This window comes from Mixophyes fleayi, chromosome 5 (assembly GCF_038048845.1).
Source record: "Mixophyes fleayi isolate aMixFle1 chromosome 5, aMixFle1.hap1, whole genome shotgun sequence".
Classification (NCBI taxonomy): Eukaryota; Metazoa; Chordata; class Amphibia; order Anura; family Limnodynastidae; genus Mixophyes; species Mixophyes fleayi.
In genome coordinates this window covers 20,014,274-20,033,626 of record NC_134406.1, presented here as the reverse complement: position 1 = coordinate 20,033,626, position 19,353 = coordinate 20,014,274, and the positions used below count along the sequence as shown (strand labels likewise).

At 40.4% G+C, this 19,353-nt stretch overlaps 1 protein-coding gene across 1 annotated transcript in view; it reads right to left on the bottom strand.

Annotated features, from left to right (window-relative positions):
- SLC25A13 (solute carrier family 25 member 13) overlaps positions 1 to 19,353 on the bottom strand; it is a 92,043-nt gene that overhangs the window by 39,916 nt on the left and 32,774 nt on the right. The window contains exons 4-7 of the mRNA XM_075211775.1: positions 14,197 to 14,312; positions 6,346 to 6,485; positions 2,425 to 2,571; positions 1,095 to 1,233 (exon numbers count right to left, since the gene is read on the bottom strand). Of these exons, the coding sequence (XP_075067876.1) occupies positions 1,095 to 1,233; positions 2,425 to 2,571; positions 6,346 to 6,485; positions 14,197 to 14,312 (542 nt within the window). The remainder of the gene's footprint in view (positions 1 to 1,094; positions 1,234 to 2,424; positions 2,572 to 6,345; positions 6,486 to 14,196; positions 14,313 to 19,353) is intronic.

The window sequence follows — 19,353 nt, the reverse complement described above, 5'->3', positions numbered from 1 at the left end:
CCTGGGGCCACCTACCAGCAGTATATTAATAATGGCAACATTAACAGTAAACAAGACCAGAATGATTTATACATTAAGAGGTTGTCTAGCTGAAAGAGTCAATATTTCACGTGTCACAATTAAATACATAATAGCGTTAACTGAACACAGGGATTCCAATCTAAAAAATAAAATGAAAAAAATAATAATAGTGCACATTGACTGGCACCAACTTTGAGGCACACCAGTTGGAATCAGAGTGTTAGACGCTTTGGGCCTTATTCATTAAGGAAAGCAAAGCAAAAAAATGAGTAACTTTGAACCTTGGCAAAACCATGTTGCAATACAAGGGGTGCAAATTAGTTTATTATTTTGCACATAAGGAAAATACTGGCTGTAGGAAGGATGCAAATACCTGATAGCTTTATTTTTACACCGACATTTTACATCAACATTGATTTAGGACATGATCTACCCCCAATTATAAATCTATCCTCACATTTTAAATTTACCCCCCCCCCCCCCTCCAATACAACATGGTTTTGCCAAGGTGCAAAAAAGTTACTAATTTTTTTTTTTGCTTTACTTTCCTTAATTAATCAGGCCCTTTGTCTTCCTCTAAACTGGACAAAAAATATCACAATGTAAGCTCAAATGCACTGAGGAACTGTGCCTGAATAGTATGAATAATATGTGTACAGATCTGCTATACGCTGTTTAAATATATTAAAAAAGCAAGCCATTCCAACATTAGTAAATACTTGTGTGGCATGTCTTCTGTCCCATCCCCTTGTAGAAAGCAGGCATTATAGAATACTGTGCATCAGGGACTGCGCCCCCGTTGGCTAGGACATTTGTTGAGTCTTGTAGCAGCTGTAGCGATCCCACACGATACTAATCTCGGCCTGTTTATACAATCATTAAAAAGGGGTCCTCCAACCCTGGACAATCCCCTGCTGTTTACCTCCCACACCATCAATGTACCCCATCCCCAAAAGGAAGACAGCCCCTTTAAGAGAACAATCACGGCATTCCTGGCACAAAGCATTCTTTTAAGGCTATGGTTTTAAATGCAAAATCTTCATAAAAACACATCACATGACACACGAGCTGACCTTTGGTGACCTCTATGTCTTTTCTATTGCCGGCCAAGGTACTGTAGATCTTCCTAATAAGTTCCATGTTGTTGAGCAAGGAATTAAATCCATTAAAGTAGGAAAAGCTGACCTGATGAGATATGGTACCTCCAGCAGCCTTAAATGAAAGATTTGAAGGAAAATTGGTTAGCGAGACATTTGGAAAATAACAGGGGGGAGGGGGGGATTCTGTACAACGCACCAAAGATTTATTAAGACAACAATGTGAACTGTCAAAGAAAAGACTTTTTGCTCGCTAATAAACTCCATAAAAGCTTTCCCCCGATGAGCATCTGAGGCGAACCAAGAGCAGAAACCTAAGCAAACACATATGCCGGATTACAGCAGCTCGTCCCACCGCTGATTTACAAGGCTCACGTTCCAATATTGCTGGGTCAGAAATGTTTTACAAGTCTATTTATTTCAGGTAATGAATGTGGAAACATCACAACCGAATGCTTTAAGAAAAGGGCCTGGAGGAAGCGATAAAAAGTGTATATATATCCCCAAAACACCACTACTGATATGGTTTGGATATTACTCTATTTGTATGAATAATATAAATATATATACACATACATACACATTCATACGCACATACATACATTTTTGGTTAGACTTATCAAACCTTCTAAAAAGGAAAGTGGAGGTGTTGCCAATAGCAACCAATCAAATTCTAGCTACCATTTCCTACTATATACTAGATAAATGATAGCTAGAATTTGATTGGTTGCTATGGGCAACACCTCCACCAATCAGGTATAAGCCTTTATTAAACTAACTGGAAAGCTACAAAGTTTATATTGGATTGGTTGATTTGGGTTAGAGCAACTTTTGCCCCAAGCTACTAAATAAACCCTCTAGAGCAGTTTCCCAAACACAGTCCTCAGGGCTCCCTAACAGTGCAGGTTTTCCACATCTCTTTGCTGGAGCTCCGGTGTATTCATTACTGACTGACAGAGCCACAGGTGGTGTAATTATTTCACTTGTGACCTGGAAAACCTGCACTGTTAGGGGTACTTGAGCATTGGGTCTGGGAAACCCTGCTCTGGAGGAAGAACTATACAGAACCCCCCATGCCCCCTGAGCTTGCAAAACCATTCGACAGTGCAGCTCGATGTAGGTCAACACAGTGCTCAAGAGCTACCAGCAGGTCATGTATTCAGGATTCCTGCCTGAGGAAATAGGTGGGATAATTACTGACCCAGCCAAATAGAGTAACCCACCTTTGCATGATTAAAGAAATCCTGAACACATGAACCATACCAAAAGTGTATCAGAAGGTGCTGAACACTAAGAGTCCACTTACAGCAACCAAGCACTGCTCCACGAATGGTGTCAGAACATGTGGGCGTATGGTGACCATAATATCCCTGAAGTCCATGGCGTTGATTGTTCCAGTGTGGTCTGTATCGCGCTGGACAAAGGCCTGACGAGCATGTTCAAGCTGAATCTCCTGCAATCAAAAAAGTCAATAAAAGTAGAGAGTAGGTAAAACACACAACATAGTGCAGCCAAACGGCAAATATTAAACTATCTACAGTGCTGCCATCTCTATACCGCACTCCCTTTATAATGCCCTCCTCGTCTATTAGTTTCACCATCTCTTCCTCAGGGTAATGGATAACAGCTGGGCGCTGCCAGGAGTGACATTCAGGGGAGGAGATTTCAGTTGTGAAAAGCGGGCATCGGCTTACAACTCCTGCTCCTGATGGTACCTGTGGCTCCCGACTGCACGGACACAAGGGCCAATTCAACCAGGACCGCGGTTACTGCGTTTACACCCTGTCCTACCCGATGCAAAGATCAGGATGGTCTGGGACTGCCAGGGCACAACTTCAACCTAATAATCAGGATAGGATGAAGGTGGGGTGAACTTCAAAGGCTTAAAGTTAGGCAGGTAGGTGCCCCAAAATGTCACTGGCTTTCCAGATGTTGGTTATTTAGGGGCAAAAAAATTTTTTCTTTACTACAATGTCAAAGGCTAAGAGCATGAAAACAAAAAATGACAATATAGCAAATGAATTGAACTTCAAGTCATCGCAGTAGTATCGTTAAAACAAACGATTTCCCTACATATTGGAGGAACAACAAAAAGGGACCTGTCCTAGATAAAAAGAACGACACTGGCGTTCAGAGAAGGATCTGCCTCAACCTCCCCAAATTTTATGGTCATCAACCCGAGTCCCAATTCCCAGAAACCTACCCTCCCTCCCCACTTAGTAAGTTTATTCCAGTCTATATTATATGCCGTTAATATGTGTGAGGCTGTTATTACAGCACAAACACCATATGTGGCTGTACTGTGACCATTTAGCGGACAGTGAAATCACTGCGTAGAGCGTCATCAGTGGCGTTGCAGCACTCTTGTAGAGACACAATGGACCAAACCAGAAACCCCCCTCCTCCCAAAAAACAGGGGAGGGGTGTGTCTATGGCACAGCCAATGAAACCACCAGATTTATAGATGTGATTGCATCTCCCTACACATCTTTCAGAGAACCGGGTGAAGGACATCTCTGCTTCCTCTCCCGCTGTCCTATCCCCAGCATGTAAGGAGGGAGTGTCAGCAAGCAGTGCGTGCTGGTAAGATAACGCTTTTGCAGCGCACTGGCTATCTAGAGGCAGCTTTCAGTCGTCCCAGCTGATGGCACATTGTAAGGAAAGCCAACATAAAAAGCATTAGGAAGCCATCTGGTCCAGGTTAAAAGGCAACATTAAAAGAATGTGAATTTATACAAGTGACTCCACATACACGTAGGCTCCAGCTGCCTAGAGTTCAGGGTCTAGACATCGTAACGAGAGCATAACTCATACTCAGAGCATAAAGAACGATACTAGGTCGCTGTAACAGATGCATAGCTAAATACGTGGGTATACCTCGCTCCCCACTTATAATACATCCGCTCCCCCCTCGTATAGCACCAGGTATATACTTCACACAAATGTATTTATCCCATTATATAACCCCCCTTCCAGTGTTCTAAGCAGCACTAATTACAGTTGACAGTTCGTTCCCCGGTTGGACCCAGGAAAAAGGGTCTGTTAACATGGAGAGCACTGGAAACTGGAGTCGCACCGCTCGTAAAAAGCAATCGTTTGTGGGATCATTTAACCCTATGACAACCGATCTTCCTTGCTCACAGCTCGGAACAGGTTTAAAGGTAAAGCAACTTCATTGAGTGTTTCCAGCTGGTTAGAGGTTAATGCTCACGAAGCTGTGAACCACCAAGAATTGTTGGACAAATAATCGCTCAGAGTAACCAATGAAACAAGCTAAACAATGTAAAGGTCTGTCACTGATACGGCCGAGAGCTCTGTGGAAGCGGCAACATTAAGGCCCGCAGACACAGCCAGTAATGGCCTTAACCATGCCGGCTGCAGGGAATGGGTGACTTGTTCTCCAAATACAGAGATTTATCCCTGGGCCTCACCCTGGCCTCCACATGGATGGTTGTCCAACAAGGGCCCAAGGAATTTCTCCCAGTGCAATACACGGGGTAGGCCCATAGTACTACATGAATCACATTCCCATCCACTTATGTACAAAAGCATTTGGATGGGGTGCAGAGCTAGGCCGTTGTCTGTGGACGAGCCTCTCATAATGTGTGTGCAAGAGGTTCTCATTATAACCACAAGCTTAGATTAAAGGAGAGGACGTGATCTCAAAACTTTGTTTCATATAGGGCAGTGGTTCCCAAACTTTTTCAGTTTGCGGCACCCTTAGAGTCTCCAAATTTTTTCAAGGCACCCCTTCAAAATAATTACTGAGCAGTCCTGTTTTAGAAGTAGTTGGGTCAAAAAAATGTAATAAGTATTTAGGTCACGACAGAAATACTTATTTAGTTATATGCAAAAATGCCCTCTCTGCATCCAGGCACACTGCCCCCTCTGCATCCAGGCACACTGCCCCCTCTGCATCCAGGCACACTGCCCTCTCTCACGTTACCCCCACTGCCCTCTGTCATGCTGGCCCCTCCTCTGCCCTCTCTCACGCTGTCCCCCTCTGCCCTCTCTCACGCTGTCCCCCTCCTCTGCCCTCTCTCACGCTGTCCCCCTCCTCTGCCCTCTCTCACGCTGTCCCCCTCCTCTGCCCTCTCTCACGCTGTCCCCCTCCTCTGCCCTCTCTCACGCTGTCCCCCTCCTCTGCCCTCTCTCACGCTGTGCCCCTCCTCTGCCCTCTCTCACGCTGTGCCCCTCCTCTGCCCTCTCTCACGCTGTGCCCCTCCTCTGCCCTCTCTCACGCTGTGCCCCTCCTCTGCCCTCTCTCACGCTGTCCCCCTCCTCTGCCCTCTCTCACGCTGTCCCCCTCCTCTGCCCTCTCTCACGCTGTCCCCCTCCTCTGCCCTCTCTCACGCTGTCCCCCTCCTCTGCCCTCTCTCACGCTGTCCCCCTCCTCTGCCCTCTCTCACGCTGTCCCCCTCCTCTGCCCTCTCTCACGCTGTCCCCCTCCTCTGCCCTCTCTCACGCTGTCCCCCTCCTCTGCCCTCTCTCACGCTGTCCCCCTCCTCTGCCCTCTCTCACGCTGTCCCCCTCCTCTGCCATCATTCTGTCCCCCTCCTCTGCCATCATTCTGTCCCCCTCCTCTGCCATCATTCTGTCCCCCTCCTCTGCCATCATTCTGTCCCCCTCCTCTGCCATCATTCTGTCCCCCTCCTCTGCTACGATCCCTCTCACTCTGCCCCGGGCCAGGCGCCAGCCACAGAAAGAAGAAAGAAAACAGGAACTTACCAATCCGCCGGGCGCCGGGACCCAGCAGCCTCCTCTCTCCCGCAGCTCTCACTGACGTCGATATTCAGTGACAGCTGTGGGAGAGAGGAGGCTGCTGGGTCCCGGCGTCCGGCGGATTGGTAAGTTCCTGTTTTCCTTCTTTTTTCTAGGTCTGGCCCGCGGCACCCCAGTGACAGCGCCGCGGCACCCCTGGGAGCCGCGGCGCACAGTTTGGGAACCGCCGATATAGGGTATGTCATAATAAATTGCGATTGAAACTTGAAATATTTTCTTACAAAGATTGGTATAAAATGCTCCATCAATCTCACAGTGAGGCGGGGGGTGGGGGGGAATTTATCTAGGGAATTAATTTGACTTTACCCTGTTTTATCCCGAGGGTGCATCTTCACAACTTAATTTTTATTTTATTTTTTTAACTTGCGATTTCCTCATTGTGCACCCAACAAACATACAAACACTGTAAACATTAGACAGAAACACGACTATCTGAAATACGCACCAGCAAAAACTGAGTAAATTCAGCATACGGCAGAAGCCTTTTCCGGTCTTTGCCGAAGTGCAGCTGGATGAATTCGCAGTCCCAGTTGAACGGAATACGCTGGTGAATCGTGGTCTGGCCAAACACTTGATTTACATCCTCTGCAAAGGAAAAAAGGAAAGAAGGTGCTTAATACCAAACCGATCTTTAATTTTCTGTAGTGAAAAGCATTTTTCTTATACACCACGGACTCTAATCAATCCGAGACAAAAGAACAAGTCACAAAACGTCTCCCTGCGCTATATGCAATTAACAGATTCCTGCGCGCTCCATAAAAGACCTTTATTTAAAGATCTATGGTAGGGGTATGCAAATAACGTCACTGAGTTTTCAGCAGAGCTTTTCTTTCTCGTGTGTTTTTAGGCTTATAAAAGATAAAATACAATCCCAGGTTTCTGCATTTTTTCCTACCCCAATTACTTATTAATGTATGTGTAATGTCTACTCAACACCTCTGAAAGTGTAAATGTGGTCTACACAGTTGAAGTAGCCAATGAGGATTAAAGAAATCAGCCTATCCGTTCACTAGGAACTAGTCACATGACTTACAAAGTGTCTAACGCCTCAGCGATCTCCATATTGGTACCAACAAGACCAATTAGCATGCCTCTACCCCCGATATGGGCAGCACGGTGGCCTAGTGGTTAGCACTTCTGCCTCAGCACTGGGGTCATGAGTTCCATTCCCGATGGTCGGGATCTGTGTGTGTGTGTGTGTGTTAGGTAATTTAGACTAAGCTCCAATGAGGCAGGCACCGATGTGAATAGGTTTTCTGTACAGCTCCGGAATTAGTGGCGCTATATAAATGATGATGATGGATGATGATGATGTAGCTGTACACATAGCGCTGGACCATGTGACCTGCACCAAAAGGCAGCTCCATCTGAGATCAACCAAACCATTCCGACGGACAGACACAGGTGGAGTACTCCTGTCTCGAGGCTCAGCCATTGTGCCAACCCACATACAGCTTTTTCTACCCAATTATATCTTATTAGTTCTATAAAATAATGACATATAGACACTTATACCCTCAGAAGTCAGGATGGAAGCACTCGCAGGACTTGAATGAAGCCAAAGCAGTGTTTTTAATTACCAGAAAATGATGTTTCCGTCAAACGAACGTCTGTTAGGTTTATTTAAAACACTATTTTGGCTTTATTCAAGCCCTGCGTGTGCTTTCATCCTGAGTTTTTAGTTTAGTACTTTGTTTATGGCATCTGAAACCAGGCAGTAACCCCTGAATGTCCCTGGCCATGATATCTCAATAGTATTATAGCACAGTGGCTACACAAAGTTCTGAAATATGTTCAAACTCCAAAGTATGTGTATTTCATGGCAACTAGGCTAAAATATAAAGTCAAGAAACTTTTCGTCAGGTTGGTTTTTTTTTTTTTTTTCCTTTAGACCTGTAGTTTTATTACATAGTTTTGGGTCTGGAAACAAGTAAAAATAACTCTTTATAGGTGCACTCTATAGTTCACAATAATTATTAACTTTTTTTGGAATTTTATTTCAGAACTTTAAAAAAAAAAACCATCCTTTGACATTCAACTACCATTTTATAATTGATATATGCCAAGATAGTAAAAAAAATAATAATTGAATAATGAAAAGTTTGTGTTTTAAAAAGATTCTGCTACAAAGTATTATATTACTTTCATGTTTATCAGGTGTCGGAATGTATCAAATTCTTACTTTAACATTTATTCGGTCATCTAAAGGAGTATATGAATAAATATTTGCATCATTTAATAGCTCTTCCTTACCAATACAGTATTTTGTAGTATTCAAAATAAAGGTCTTATACACCTAGTGGGTCTGATCATGGTGTATAAGATTTCTGATGTTGATTAATTGTTTACGTGCCTTTTAGCAGCATTTGCTACACTTTAAGGCTGTAGTACTGTTTCTCTTCATTGAGCGATTTGCATCATAGGAGTTGTGTCAGGACGACGGTCCGGAGCCGCGGGCCAGGAATGATGGTAGAATACTCTCCAGTGTATATTTACCGGGAAAGCTTTCCTTAGTAAAGAGCATTCACAAGTATCCCAGCAAACGATTTCTACACGAACTCAAAGGATACAGGAAAAGCCCCTGTACACGGGAAAGGTGGGTAGAGGGGCAAGCTAATGACTGCATCCTGCCTGTATGCATTGTATACTTCATGCAGACCATCAAAAGATTGCAAGCTTTATAGGGGATCCATCGACTATACACAGCAGACGCTGCCATGTTTGCCTGTTAATTAACTAGGACACCGTGATATCACTAAGGAGCCAGGAAAATAGTTTTGAATCCCAAAATCGATGTGCTTATCTTTCATCACCGACATAACGATTGCTGCCTGGTTCCCATTCAATGAATCAGCGGAGAGGTGTGGTAAGACAAAAGATAAATAGATTATATTTAAAATGTTATATACATTTGGGTGGAAGCAAAGCATAATGGACTTTAGAGCTACATGCAAACTGATGCACAAGGACCTAACCGCATTACAGGATCCAGACGTCAGTGGCTACCCGACTTAAGCTGAGTACACACTACAGAAATTTCCACCAACTTTTTATGCCGATCGATTTTACATGCGATCGATGTTCCGATCGCTCGGTCCATGGACTGCATACACACTAGCCTTGTTTAGGACGATAAAGGGAAGAGCGGACGTCCCTTTAGCGACTTTTTACAGCCATGTTGTTGTGAGCAATGACTGTAATTTCGTACTCACTGTTGTGGATCGGTCGGAAGTTTATACACACTGCACAGCGGAAATGAGATTGGAACGAAAATATTAAACAGTACGACCAACCAAATGAGGCGACAATCGTCCATTTGGGCAGACTTTCGACCATCGTGTCACTGCACACACTGATCCGACTTTTGAACGAGCGGTCGTATGTCGGCTGATTGAGCCGATTATTGGACGAAAACAGTGTAGTGTGTACCTAGCTTTAGACTCCAGGGAAACGGTTAAAATATAATGAATAGGAAACTGTGGACTTGTACAGATTTTACAATATTAAGTTGAAAAACTTTTTTTTTTTAAAGTAACCCCAGTCTAAGATCTTCTTTATGCTTGGAATATGGAGACAATATTAATGTTCCACCAACGTTCCACACACTGTAAGTAAGCGTATAATATATGCACACACACAATATGCCAACATGGACACACTCTGACTTCACTTAACTTTTAGATAGGATTTATATTTTAATAAAGCTGGCGTAAAAGTGAAGACAATTAGCATGTCGTATTTACATGAACACTGTACTTAAGGGAAAATTGCTGAGGGTTTTATTGAATTTTGTGTGGGAAGATCACTTTTGTATACAGCGAGGAAAATTGCCCTAGTGTTGTTCTATTCAAAGTGACACATCTCTCCCTGGTTTGACACTGACTGGATTGAATTATACATGTGCAGGAGATGCTATATCAAAGGTTTCCTTACACAAAGTTCTCAGCAAAGTGCAGTAGAACCAATAAAAGACAAATTACTTATGTCGAACTATTTCCCAAGTCAAAGTTTTTGTGCTTTACAAATTAAACAGAGAGAACACAACCCAGACATTCCGTTTCATATCCACTTTCAGAAATGTAAACAGATTTTGTTGCCTCTACGGTGTAGAAGGAGATTACGGGTTCCTGAAGACTTTATAGGCAGTGTTCCTATATATTTTCTCCCCTTCTTTCAGCTAGGTCATATACAGTTTGTGAAATAGAGAGTACAGCCTCTGCTTTTACATATCTGGACATGACAATCATCTAGTCCTCACCAAGTCCTAAAATTTGATAAATCTGATCTCATGTGCTTATCTCATAACATATTTTACTTGACCTATTTTATTGCTGAATAAATAATGACAAACACAAAAAAAAAACCCCAAAACACATTATTCAGGGGCTTGTAGGACCACCTACAGCAACAAGAACTTAAAATGATCATTTTAAGAGTTTATCAGCCTCCCTCGGTAATGCACAGCTCGAAGATCTCGCCAAAACATCTCAATGGGGTGGAGGTACTGACTTTGCCATTCCAAAACCTCAATTAATTTTCTTTTGTTTTTTAAGGGGTGCAAATGCATCCCAAACGCAGCCGTATTTAGGATCATGGTCTTGTTACAGGATCTTTCTTCTCTTTCCATAATTGTTCAGTCTTTTCCGGAGGGCAGTCTCATGAGCTTAAACATTTACCATATAAATGCCCAGACATAGATTTTTGGGTTCTTTGAGACTCATCCAAGCGTCGTCGGCAGGGACTGGGAACATTGGCAACTGTATTCAAAGTTCTCCATTTGGAAATGATCTTTCGCGCTGCAGAATGAAAGTTGTTTACAAATGGCCTCATAACTCTTTCCTGCCGATGAGAACCAACAAATCGCTCATCTGTGAGCACCGCAAATGTCTTATCTAATCCACAAACATGACTGCTCCAGACCAAACTAAATTAAAAAGCACGTGGCGTCCCGCTTCATATGAATGAGAGCAGAACGTTTTCAAAAATAAAAAACAGGTAGGATGTTGGCGAGTACATAGATATTAACTGATTTCATGTCCTCTACTTCTTTCATTGCTCCGAGAATAGAGCACAACCTGCATTGTGATACTTAATTATGGCGGCTCCAGAAAGGAAGTAAGATCAGAGCACTGGTCTGAGTTTGTACATTACACCTGCTCATCAGTTAGAAAAGGTACATACAGATATATTTAGTGCCACTTGTAGGGAAGTCTAAGGGCTCATCCACACAAGTGGCTTCTTGCGTTGTCTTCAGTAGAGCAGGATATATATATATATATACACACACACATATATATATATATATATATATATATATATATATATATATATATATATATATATATATATATACACATATATACACACATATATATATATACACATATATACACACATATATATATATACACATATATACACACACATATATATATATATATATATATATATATATATATATATATATATATATATATATATACACACACACACATATATGTATATACACAAACAAGTTAACCCGTGCATGATACTCATGCATTCTAGTCAAATCAAGTTACTTAAGGTGTTAAAAAGGTTCTTGTCATGCATTTGGGCCATAGCCCAGGCCTCAACCACCAACCACTCCCCACTGTCACCCCCGGCAACCACCAACCACTCCCAACTGTCACTTCTCCTTCAAGAAATATATATATTTTTTTTAAAAATCTTTAAACACTTAACAATTCACAAATTAAATTAACAAATTAAAAACATCTTCGTATACCAAATTTCAGCCCTTTCTGAATTTTTTTTCCAAACACACACTAAGAATTTAGTAGGTCAGTGTATAACTCCGCCCAGCAGGTGGCGCTGCAGCTTGGTTTTATTTTTTCCACACACACACACACAGACTAACACACGCCACTAGACATTTATATTATATACATACACACACATACACATATATATATATATATATATATATATATATATATATATATATATATATATATATATATATATATATATATATATATATATATATATATATATACACATACATACATACACACATCTTATCCGAGATAATCGTGCTGATCACTTTGTCGCTAGCTGCATGTATCGCTGCAGTCTGGCAGAGGTCAGTGGATCTCTACACTGCGCTATTTCTCTCGCGCTTTTCTTGAGTTACATCCCGGCCATCATCTACGTCACACAATAATCACTGGCCTAAAATTCATATTACAAACTCCCATCCAAGGAAAATAAGATTGAGTCATTGAAAACATGAAAGATATTTTTTTTAAAAAGCAGCACACACATCAGACTATACACAACTAGTGTGTTTAAAAGGACACCCAAAACAAATTGTTGTAAACTTATTAATTATTTTTTTTTTAAATAAAAGGCGTACAATTTTGCTTAGCGTAAAATGATGGATACTAGATCGTACAATACAGATACCTTTCTATAAAAAAATATTCATGTTTAAAAATAATGGTATTTTGCCGTTTCCATACAAGGTATTAACACTAACAGATAACTGTGACAAAATTTCTCCTATACTGTGTCACTGCATGTAAAGCCGACACTGGGAAAATGATTCTCTAAAATCGAGATAGACGTCCAGGAAATGGTTATAGGATTTCTTTACTTCTTTCGGGATTGGCAGACATTTTTAAAATAAATGTTGTACTTAACTTCGTGTCATTCACCTGAATATATAGGAAGCAGGTTACATCTCTAAAACTTATTTGTCACGTTTAACTAATTGAAAGTTTTCAGTTCAAGAAAGATCAGTTACCAATTCATGTTTCAGGATGGATGTTTACTTCTAGTGTGTAGTCAGAACCCAAAACAAGTACGACAAAAAATAAATATAAAAACATTATGGGCCTGATTCATTAAGGAAAGCAAGGCAAAAAAAAAAAAAAAAAAAAATGACAAAACCATGTCACAATGCAAGGGGTGCAAATTAGTTTATTATTTTGCACATAAGATAAATACTGGCTGATATTTCATGTAGCACACAAATACTTGATCGCTTTATTTTACACTTTAATTTAAAGTTGATCTAGGACATGCTCTACCCCAACTATAAATCTGCCATCACATTTTAAATTTACCCCCCCCCCCCTCCAATGCAACAAGGTTTTGCCAAGGTGCAAAGTTACTCCTTTTTTTTCTTTTCTTTATGAAGCAGACTCAATGTCTGAAAACAGGAATACGAGATTGTAGAATGAAATGTCAATTGGTAAAGGTGAATATATAATACTATTAAATAAATCTACCCAGGTTTTGGTCTGTTTAATCCTTTACGGCAAGCTGACTGTTCATAAGGGTGGTACTTCTCTATTTTGCATCATTCTGGAGCGGTTCAGAAACGACGTCACTTGTAATCAGCACTACACGCTCTTGGGCAAAAGAAATACTGCACTAATCCAGCAATCTGCCATTTGTACATAGATGTCACAGGAAGCACAACTGACGTGCAATGTTTTAAAATTTGAGCTTTTTGACGTATCAGCAACGCTCCTTGTTTCCGCTACAAATTACATCTTATAAAATAGCAGCAGGACCTGGTTCAACAAGACAGCTGCCAACGGTACTTTACTAATCAAAATACTAGACAAACAGCGTTATAAAGTACAATTATATTTAATTTGCACAACATTTATATAGAGTGAAAATATTTTAATAATCATTAATATCTTATGAAAATATTTATCGAGGAAAAGTTGAAATTGTGAAGACCAAGAAGATATAGCCTAAACAGAGATGAATCATGTAGAAAAATTGAATCAATAAATGAATGGACTTTATATATAAATAATGGTAATTAAAAGTACCATAAAACCACAAAATTTTAATTTTCAGATGTGAACCATGAAACTAAAATACACTGTATTGTGTCCCCCCCACGTTTCACTGCAGCGGATAAAAATATTACATCCCTGCAACATTACAGCCCGCTAAAACCCCTCCCACATCGTTAGAACAATGTCCTAATGGCGTATGGTACAGAGTTAAAAAGCTGGGACTACAGTGCGCTCAGCCTCTGACATCACAGCCCCTGCCTCGTGCCTGAGCAAGTCTGAAAGTCTGTCAGTCCTACTCTCGCTCTCTTGTTCCCTTTTTATACATGACTAAAATATGATATAGACACAGAAATACACAGCCTTTGAATTATATTAAATATCGTTTAAGTCTTTAATATTTTATGTTATAAATAGCTCCCCGTCTTTCCATTTCATGTACCCTTATAGGTCACAAATCAGAAATGACAATAGGAAAATTAAATATATATCCTTACCAAAAGTTACTTCTCCTTTCCCGGTTTTGTCAAAGAGCTGGAAGGCCACCATGAACAAGGCGTCCGGCGCACAGAGGACGGACTCAAACGCCACAAACTCTTGGAAGGAGATCAATCTGAAAAATAAATAAATGCGTTTAACTTAGCAAAAGCTTAAAGTGGTCTGTTCGCCATACAATAAAGTCATTGTGCAAAACACCTAATGTTCCTCTATAGTGCAATATTACATTGTCAAATCCTGGTGCTTAAGTAGAATATATACCATAAACAGCTTTATAAAGCTAGTCACAAGGGCCCACTCAATAAAGAGTAAGAATTTCTAGTTAAGCCGGATTCCCGTGTGCGGCCAGTTTCCGTGTTTGTATCCATAAAGCCTGGTGGCCACCAGGGGCGAAAGAGAGGCTGGAAGAATTGCTTTCTTGCCACATACAGGATGACCCGGAGGCTTGGCCCAAGTATACCCGTACAACGTGCGCACACGTGTAGGTCCTTGGGTAAAGCTATTGGATCACGTCAGATGGAAGGATAACAGCCCCACGTACACAAACCCATAGAGCAATTTTAATCAAATAAACCACATTGATCAGCGTACAATAAGTGGGTTTGTCATAACCAATCAAAATCCAACAAATTAGAAAGGACCCACGGCGCAAAGTTGGAACAAAAAAAAAAAAAAAAAAAAAAAAAAAGGTATAAAAAACCTTAATAAAATCCAAAAATTTGAATGTATCAAACAAGCATGTGGGTCCTACATGGATAAAAATAAAAATATGAAAATCCAAAAAGGTGATTCCAAATTAAGTGTTCAAAAAAGGTGTCCAAAAGCATATCCCTATGAGATTTGAGCTTTTCTGTAAGTACTTTTTTTTATTCATTTTTGACCTTTACAGGCTTGTTCATATAGTCTCTTTTTTTTTTTTTTTTGTGTATACACATTTTAGGCCTTTTTTGGATATTTTTATACTGGCGTCTAAGGAGAGTCTGCTTTTGGACACTTAATTTGGAATCACCTTTTGGATTTTCAGATTTATTTTTATCCATGTAGGACCCACATAGTGGATTTTCTTTTTTGCTTTACCATTTTTTATTTAATTTTTTTTGTATATTAGGCATATTTACAATAAATTACTTGTTTGATACATTCAAATTTTGGGATTTTATTAAGGTTTTTTTATACATTTTTTTCTTTATGTTCCAACTCTGCGCTGTGGGTCCTTTTCTAATTTGTTTGTTTCACTGTACCTATTGGGAAAATTTGTAGAATTCGTCCGCTACAGAGCCACACTGGCAGCTATACATACCCATACTGCACAGCAGCGCTGTTGTCCCTATTTTTCTGTTACAATCAAAATCCAAACTGATTAACTCAGATGTGATCAGTAATGACAAAAAAAATAAAAAATATATAGTCAAACAACCCAGCCACATTACTGCATATTTCCACCTGGAAGTGTAAGTATCAGCATTGTAATAGAGAAGTCCAGCGCTGCAGAATCAGTGGCGCTATATAAATGATGATGATGATGATGATGATGATGATGATGGTGTCCAAACAACCAGGTCAGTGAAATGTGGCTACCGGTCATGACATAGACTGGGGACCCATCCGCCTGCACCCAACATAATTATGGAACAACTTCTCAACCCTGAAATTCAGCGCAAGTTCTTAAGAATCCTCCCGATTACTTTAAAAAGATTTGATAGTGGTGCTGAAAGATCTGTCTATCAAACCGAATGCTCCCGTCTCCCGATTCTGTAGAGCTGGACGATTACCATAATCTTGTTTGCAAGTACAACATCAATGCCCTTGTGTTTCTAACTCCCATTGTCCCATACATTGTAAGCTTGCGAGCAGGGCCCTCTTACCTCTCTGTCTGTATGTATTACCCAGTATTGTCTGTCTGTATGTATTACCCAGTATTGTTTTATCAATGTTTGTTCCCAATTGTAAAGCGCTACGGAATTTGCTGGCGCTATATAAATAAATGTTGATGATGATGATGAATCCTTATTTATAAGAAAAACACACAATGTCAGCTCTCAAAACGATCACATCTATTTTAAGAAGGAAAACTCACAAAAGATGAAACAAACCCATTTTCTACACCCTTGTAAATATTCCTCTGGGTAGGGGACAATGTCAGAAGAATAACACTGACTGAATTCTAACTACATGCATTACATGTTAGACATATGAATGCATCACTAATTCTCATTACTTCCAGCTCTGGCAAGTTGTGTGTGTGCCAAAGCAAATACAGTGGCAGACAGGCTTTTTCAATTAGTTAAGGGACTTTTGTCATGAGAAACACAGTATAACAACATACATCGATACGGATATTTCTGTTTGGTGGCACAATAGTTAGCATTGCTGCCGCACAGCTATGGTGTCATAGGTTAGATTCTATCCAGTGGACTGTCTTTGAGGAGGTTGTTAGTCCTCCCAGTGTTTGCCTGGGTTTCCTTTGAGCTCTCCAGCTTCTCCCCAAAAATATATGGGTAGGTTAATTGGCTTCTGACAAAGTGTGTGGTGTAGGGAATTTTGAATGTAAGCTCCAATGGGCCAGGGACTGATAGGAATGATTACATGTCCTCTGTACAACGCTGCGTAATAAGATCGGTGCTATATAAACAAACAATTAAAAAATACATTAATATTCCAGGGAGAAAGAACCAGAGGTTCAATCACAAATTACCAGTCTCTGCCAGACACATAGTAGCACAATTCATTACAGTAGGATCTCCTGCCAAATGCCAATTAACGGATAATAAAATTATCCTTAAAACCATCACACTAAACAATTCTCAAAGGTTGCCGACCTATACGTTCCGTTCTATAGACACTGCAGCGGATTCAGCCACTGTGCAGAAAGGATGCTGGGACAGCTACCACAATTTGCCTTTCATTTCCTCAACTGTACTCCAAGAATAACACTGAAGAGTAGATTTATTACATCTACTGAAAAAGAAAAGTGGAGGTGTTGCCCATAGCAACCAATCGGATTCTAGCTATCATTGTATAGAATGTACAAGATACATGATGGCTTGAATAGGATTGGTTGCTATGGGCAACACCTCCACTTTTCCTTCTCAGGTTTAGTAAATCTACCCCATAGAATCTGATTGGTTGATCTGGGTTACAGCATCTTTTGTGCATTAACGGTGTAGCTGTGCTGCACGGCCTGTTCTAGCCGTCCTCTATACACTTGTCCTTTGACAAGTGCCACCGACATACACTGAGGGCTAGATTTACTAATCTGCGAGTTTAAAAAAAAGTGGAGATGTTGCCTATAGCAACCAGATTCTAGCTTCATTTAATTAGTGCATTCTACAAAACAGCTAGAATCTGATTGTTTGCTATAGGCAACGTCTCCACTTTTTCAAACTTGCAGTATAGTAAATATACCCTTATGTCTGCTCAAAGGTTAAATGAAGAGATTAAAGGGTCACATCTACAATAAGGACAATGTGCACAAGTTGTAAACAGCCGATGATCAGATCATAAGCAACAAAAACGTCCCCTTTAACTAAATACAGGTACTAAATACTATATTATTCCATATTTCATCCTTTCCGCATTCTGTACATGTTTAAAAGCAGCACTTGTTATGCGTCTGATTATTCACATACATATTGTGCTCTATACAGAACGCTCGTGCAATTATTTGGGGTCTTCTTGGAGAAATTATTAGGGAGATCATGTATTCCCGGCCCGTCTAGCATCTTACACTGGAACACCTGTTTTTTGCACATGAAAAGACTTCATTTCAAGTAGTATGTTGAAGTTCATATTTAAATTTTATTTAATGACACCTAATGATGTGCAATCAGAGGGTTAGGCTAATCCTGAAAGGGAGTGCGTTGCCACGGAAACTGCCCTCTGTGGGGCATCGGGCTGGGGGAGACGGGGCCGTGTGCTTCACATTACTTCGGCTTCTTTAGACATAAAGAACCGCGCATGTAATTGACTGTGTAAAATTGATGCTCAGTTACTTTTATTGTGTGGGTCATAATTTAAGTAAATGAATACGTCAGCGTTATTACAGAGTAAATCTGTTGTGATTTACTTTGCAGGCAGCGGCCTATTTAAGGGAGCCTGAAATACAATGAGATGAAAATAGCTGGTTTAATTAACTTGTAAAAATTGGGTTAATTTAAATGCAGCTGCTGCAGCAGATCCTCCAGTCGTCTCTTTAGTGATCTGATTAAAACCCCACATTAATATATGCTATTTTATTTAATAATGCTCTGCAGGCTTCAGAGCCGTTCAGGTCCTTTTTTTTTTTGTTGACTCTGTTTCTGTTTAAATGCTACAAACCTGCCCTAGCCGGAGCTATGTACATGGCGGCTTTTATCCAGTATTTTTGCAGGCGATCCAAATACATAAAATTACAATTTGTTTAATCAACGCGATTGGTTCCAGTCTGGAGATGTTGGTAGTGCTTTAGGACCAAGGCTACATTTTACTATGCAAATTAAATATTTTGGACTTGCACAGAAACAGATGAATTGATGGAAGGAAACAATTCTATTCTGCCCTTTTTGTGTCTTTATTTAGAGATATTATTTGGTTATATTTGTTCTGGAGCTTTGTGGACAAGTCTTAAGAACGAAATGTTTGTCCCAGGTATTCTTTAATTAATTTTACTGTCTGGGAGACTATTCCGTGGATAAGGATCAGTTACCCTTTGACTTATATTCAGGCAATGAATCCTATGGAGACTAGACGACATATCACATTTAAGCTGCATGCACGAACTCGGCTGTTTGCAAACATGGAATGGGCCATATTCGTTTTTACAGCAATTAGCAATAGCGCCCCCATGAGGCGCAGGGAAAAAAAAGATTCAATTTCCCCTTTGGTCACACAGCCTAAAGGAATGATAAACTCTAAATTTCTATTTGAACATACGGGAGATGATGTAGAGTTGGCTGCAAAATCAGAAAAAAATATACTAAAAACAAAAATGAAAACCGCACAGAAAACTAGAGAATTTTCGCCCATATACGGAGATTTGTCGATACCTCCGCATGTGTGTCTGCCTTATGATAAAGTCATCATCATCACTTTCTGGGCAGACGTAGAGCGACTGCACGCAAGATATACTAGAAACGGGTTTATGTTCCACTTTCTGTTTTTATCTTCCATTTTTAGAT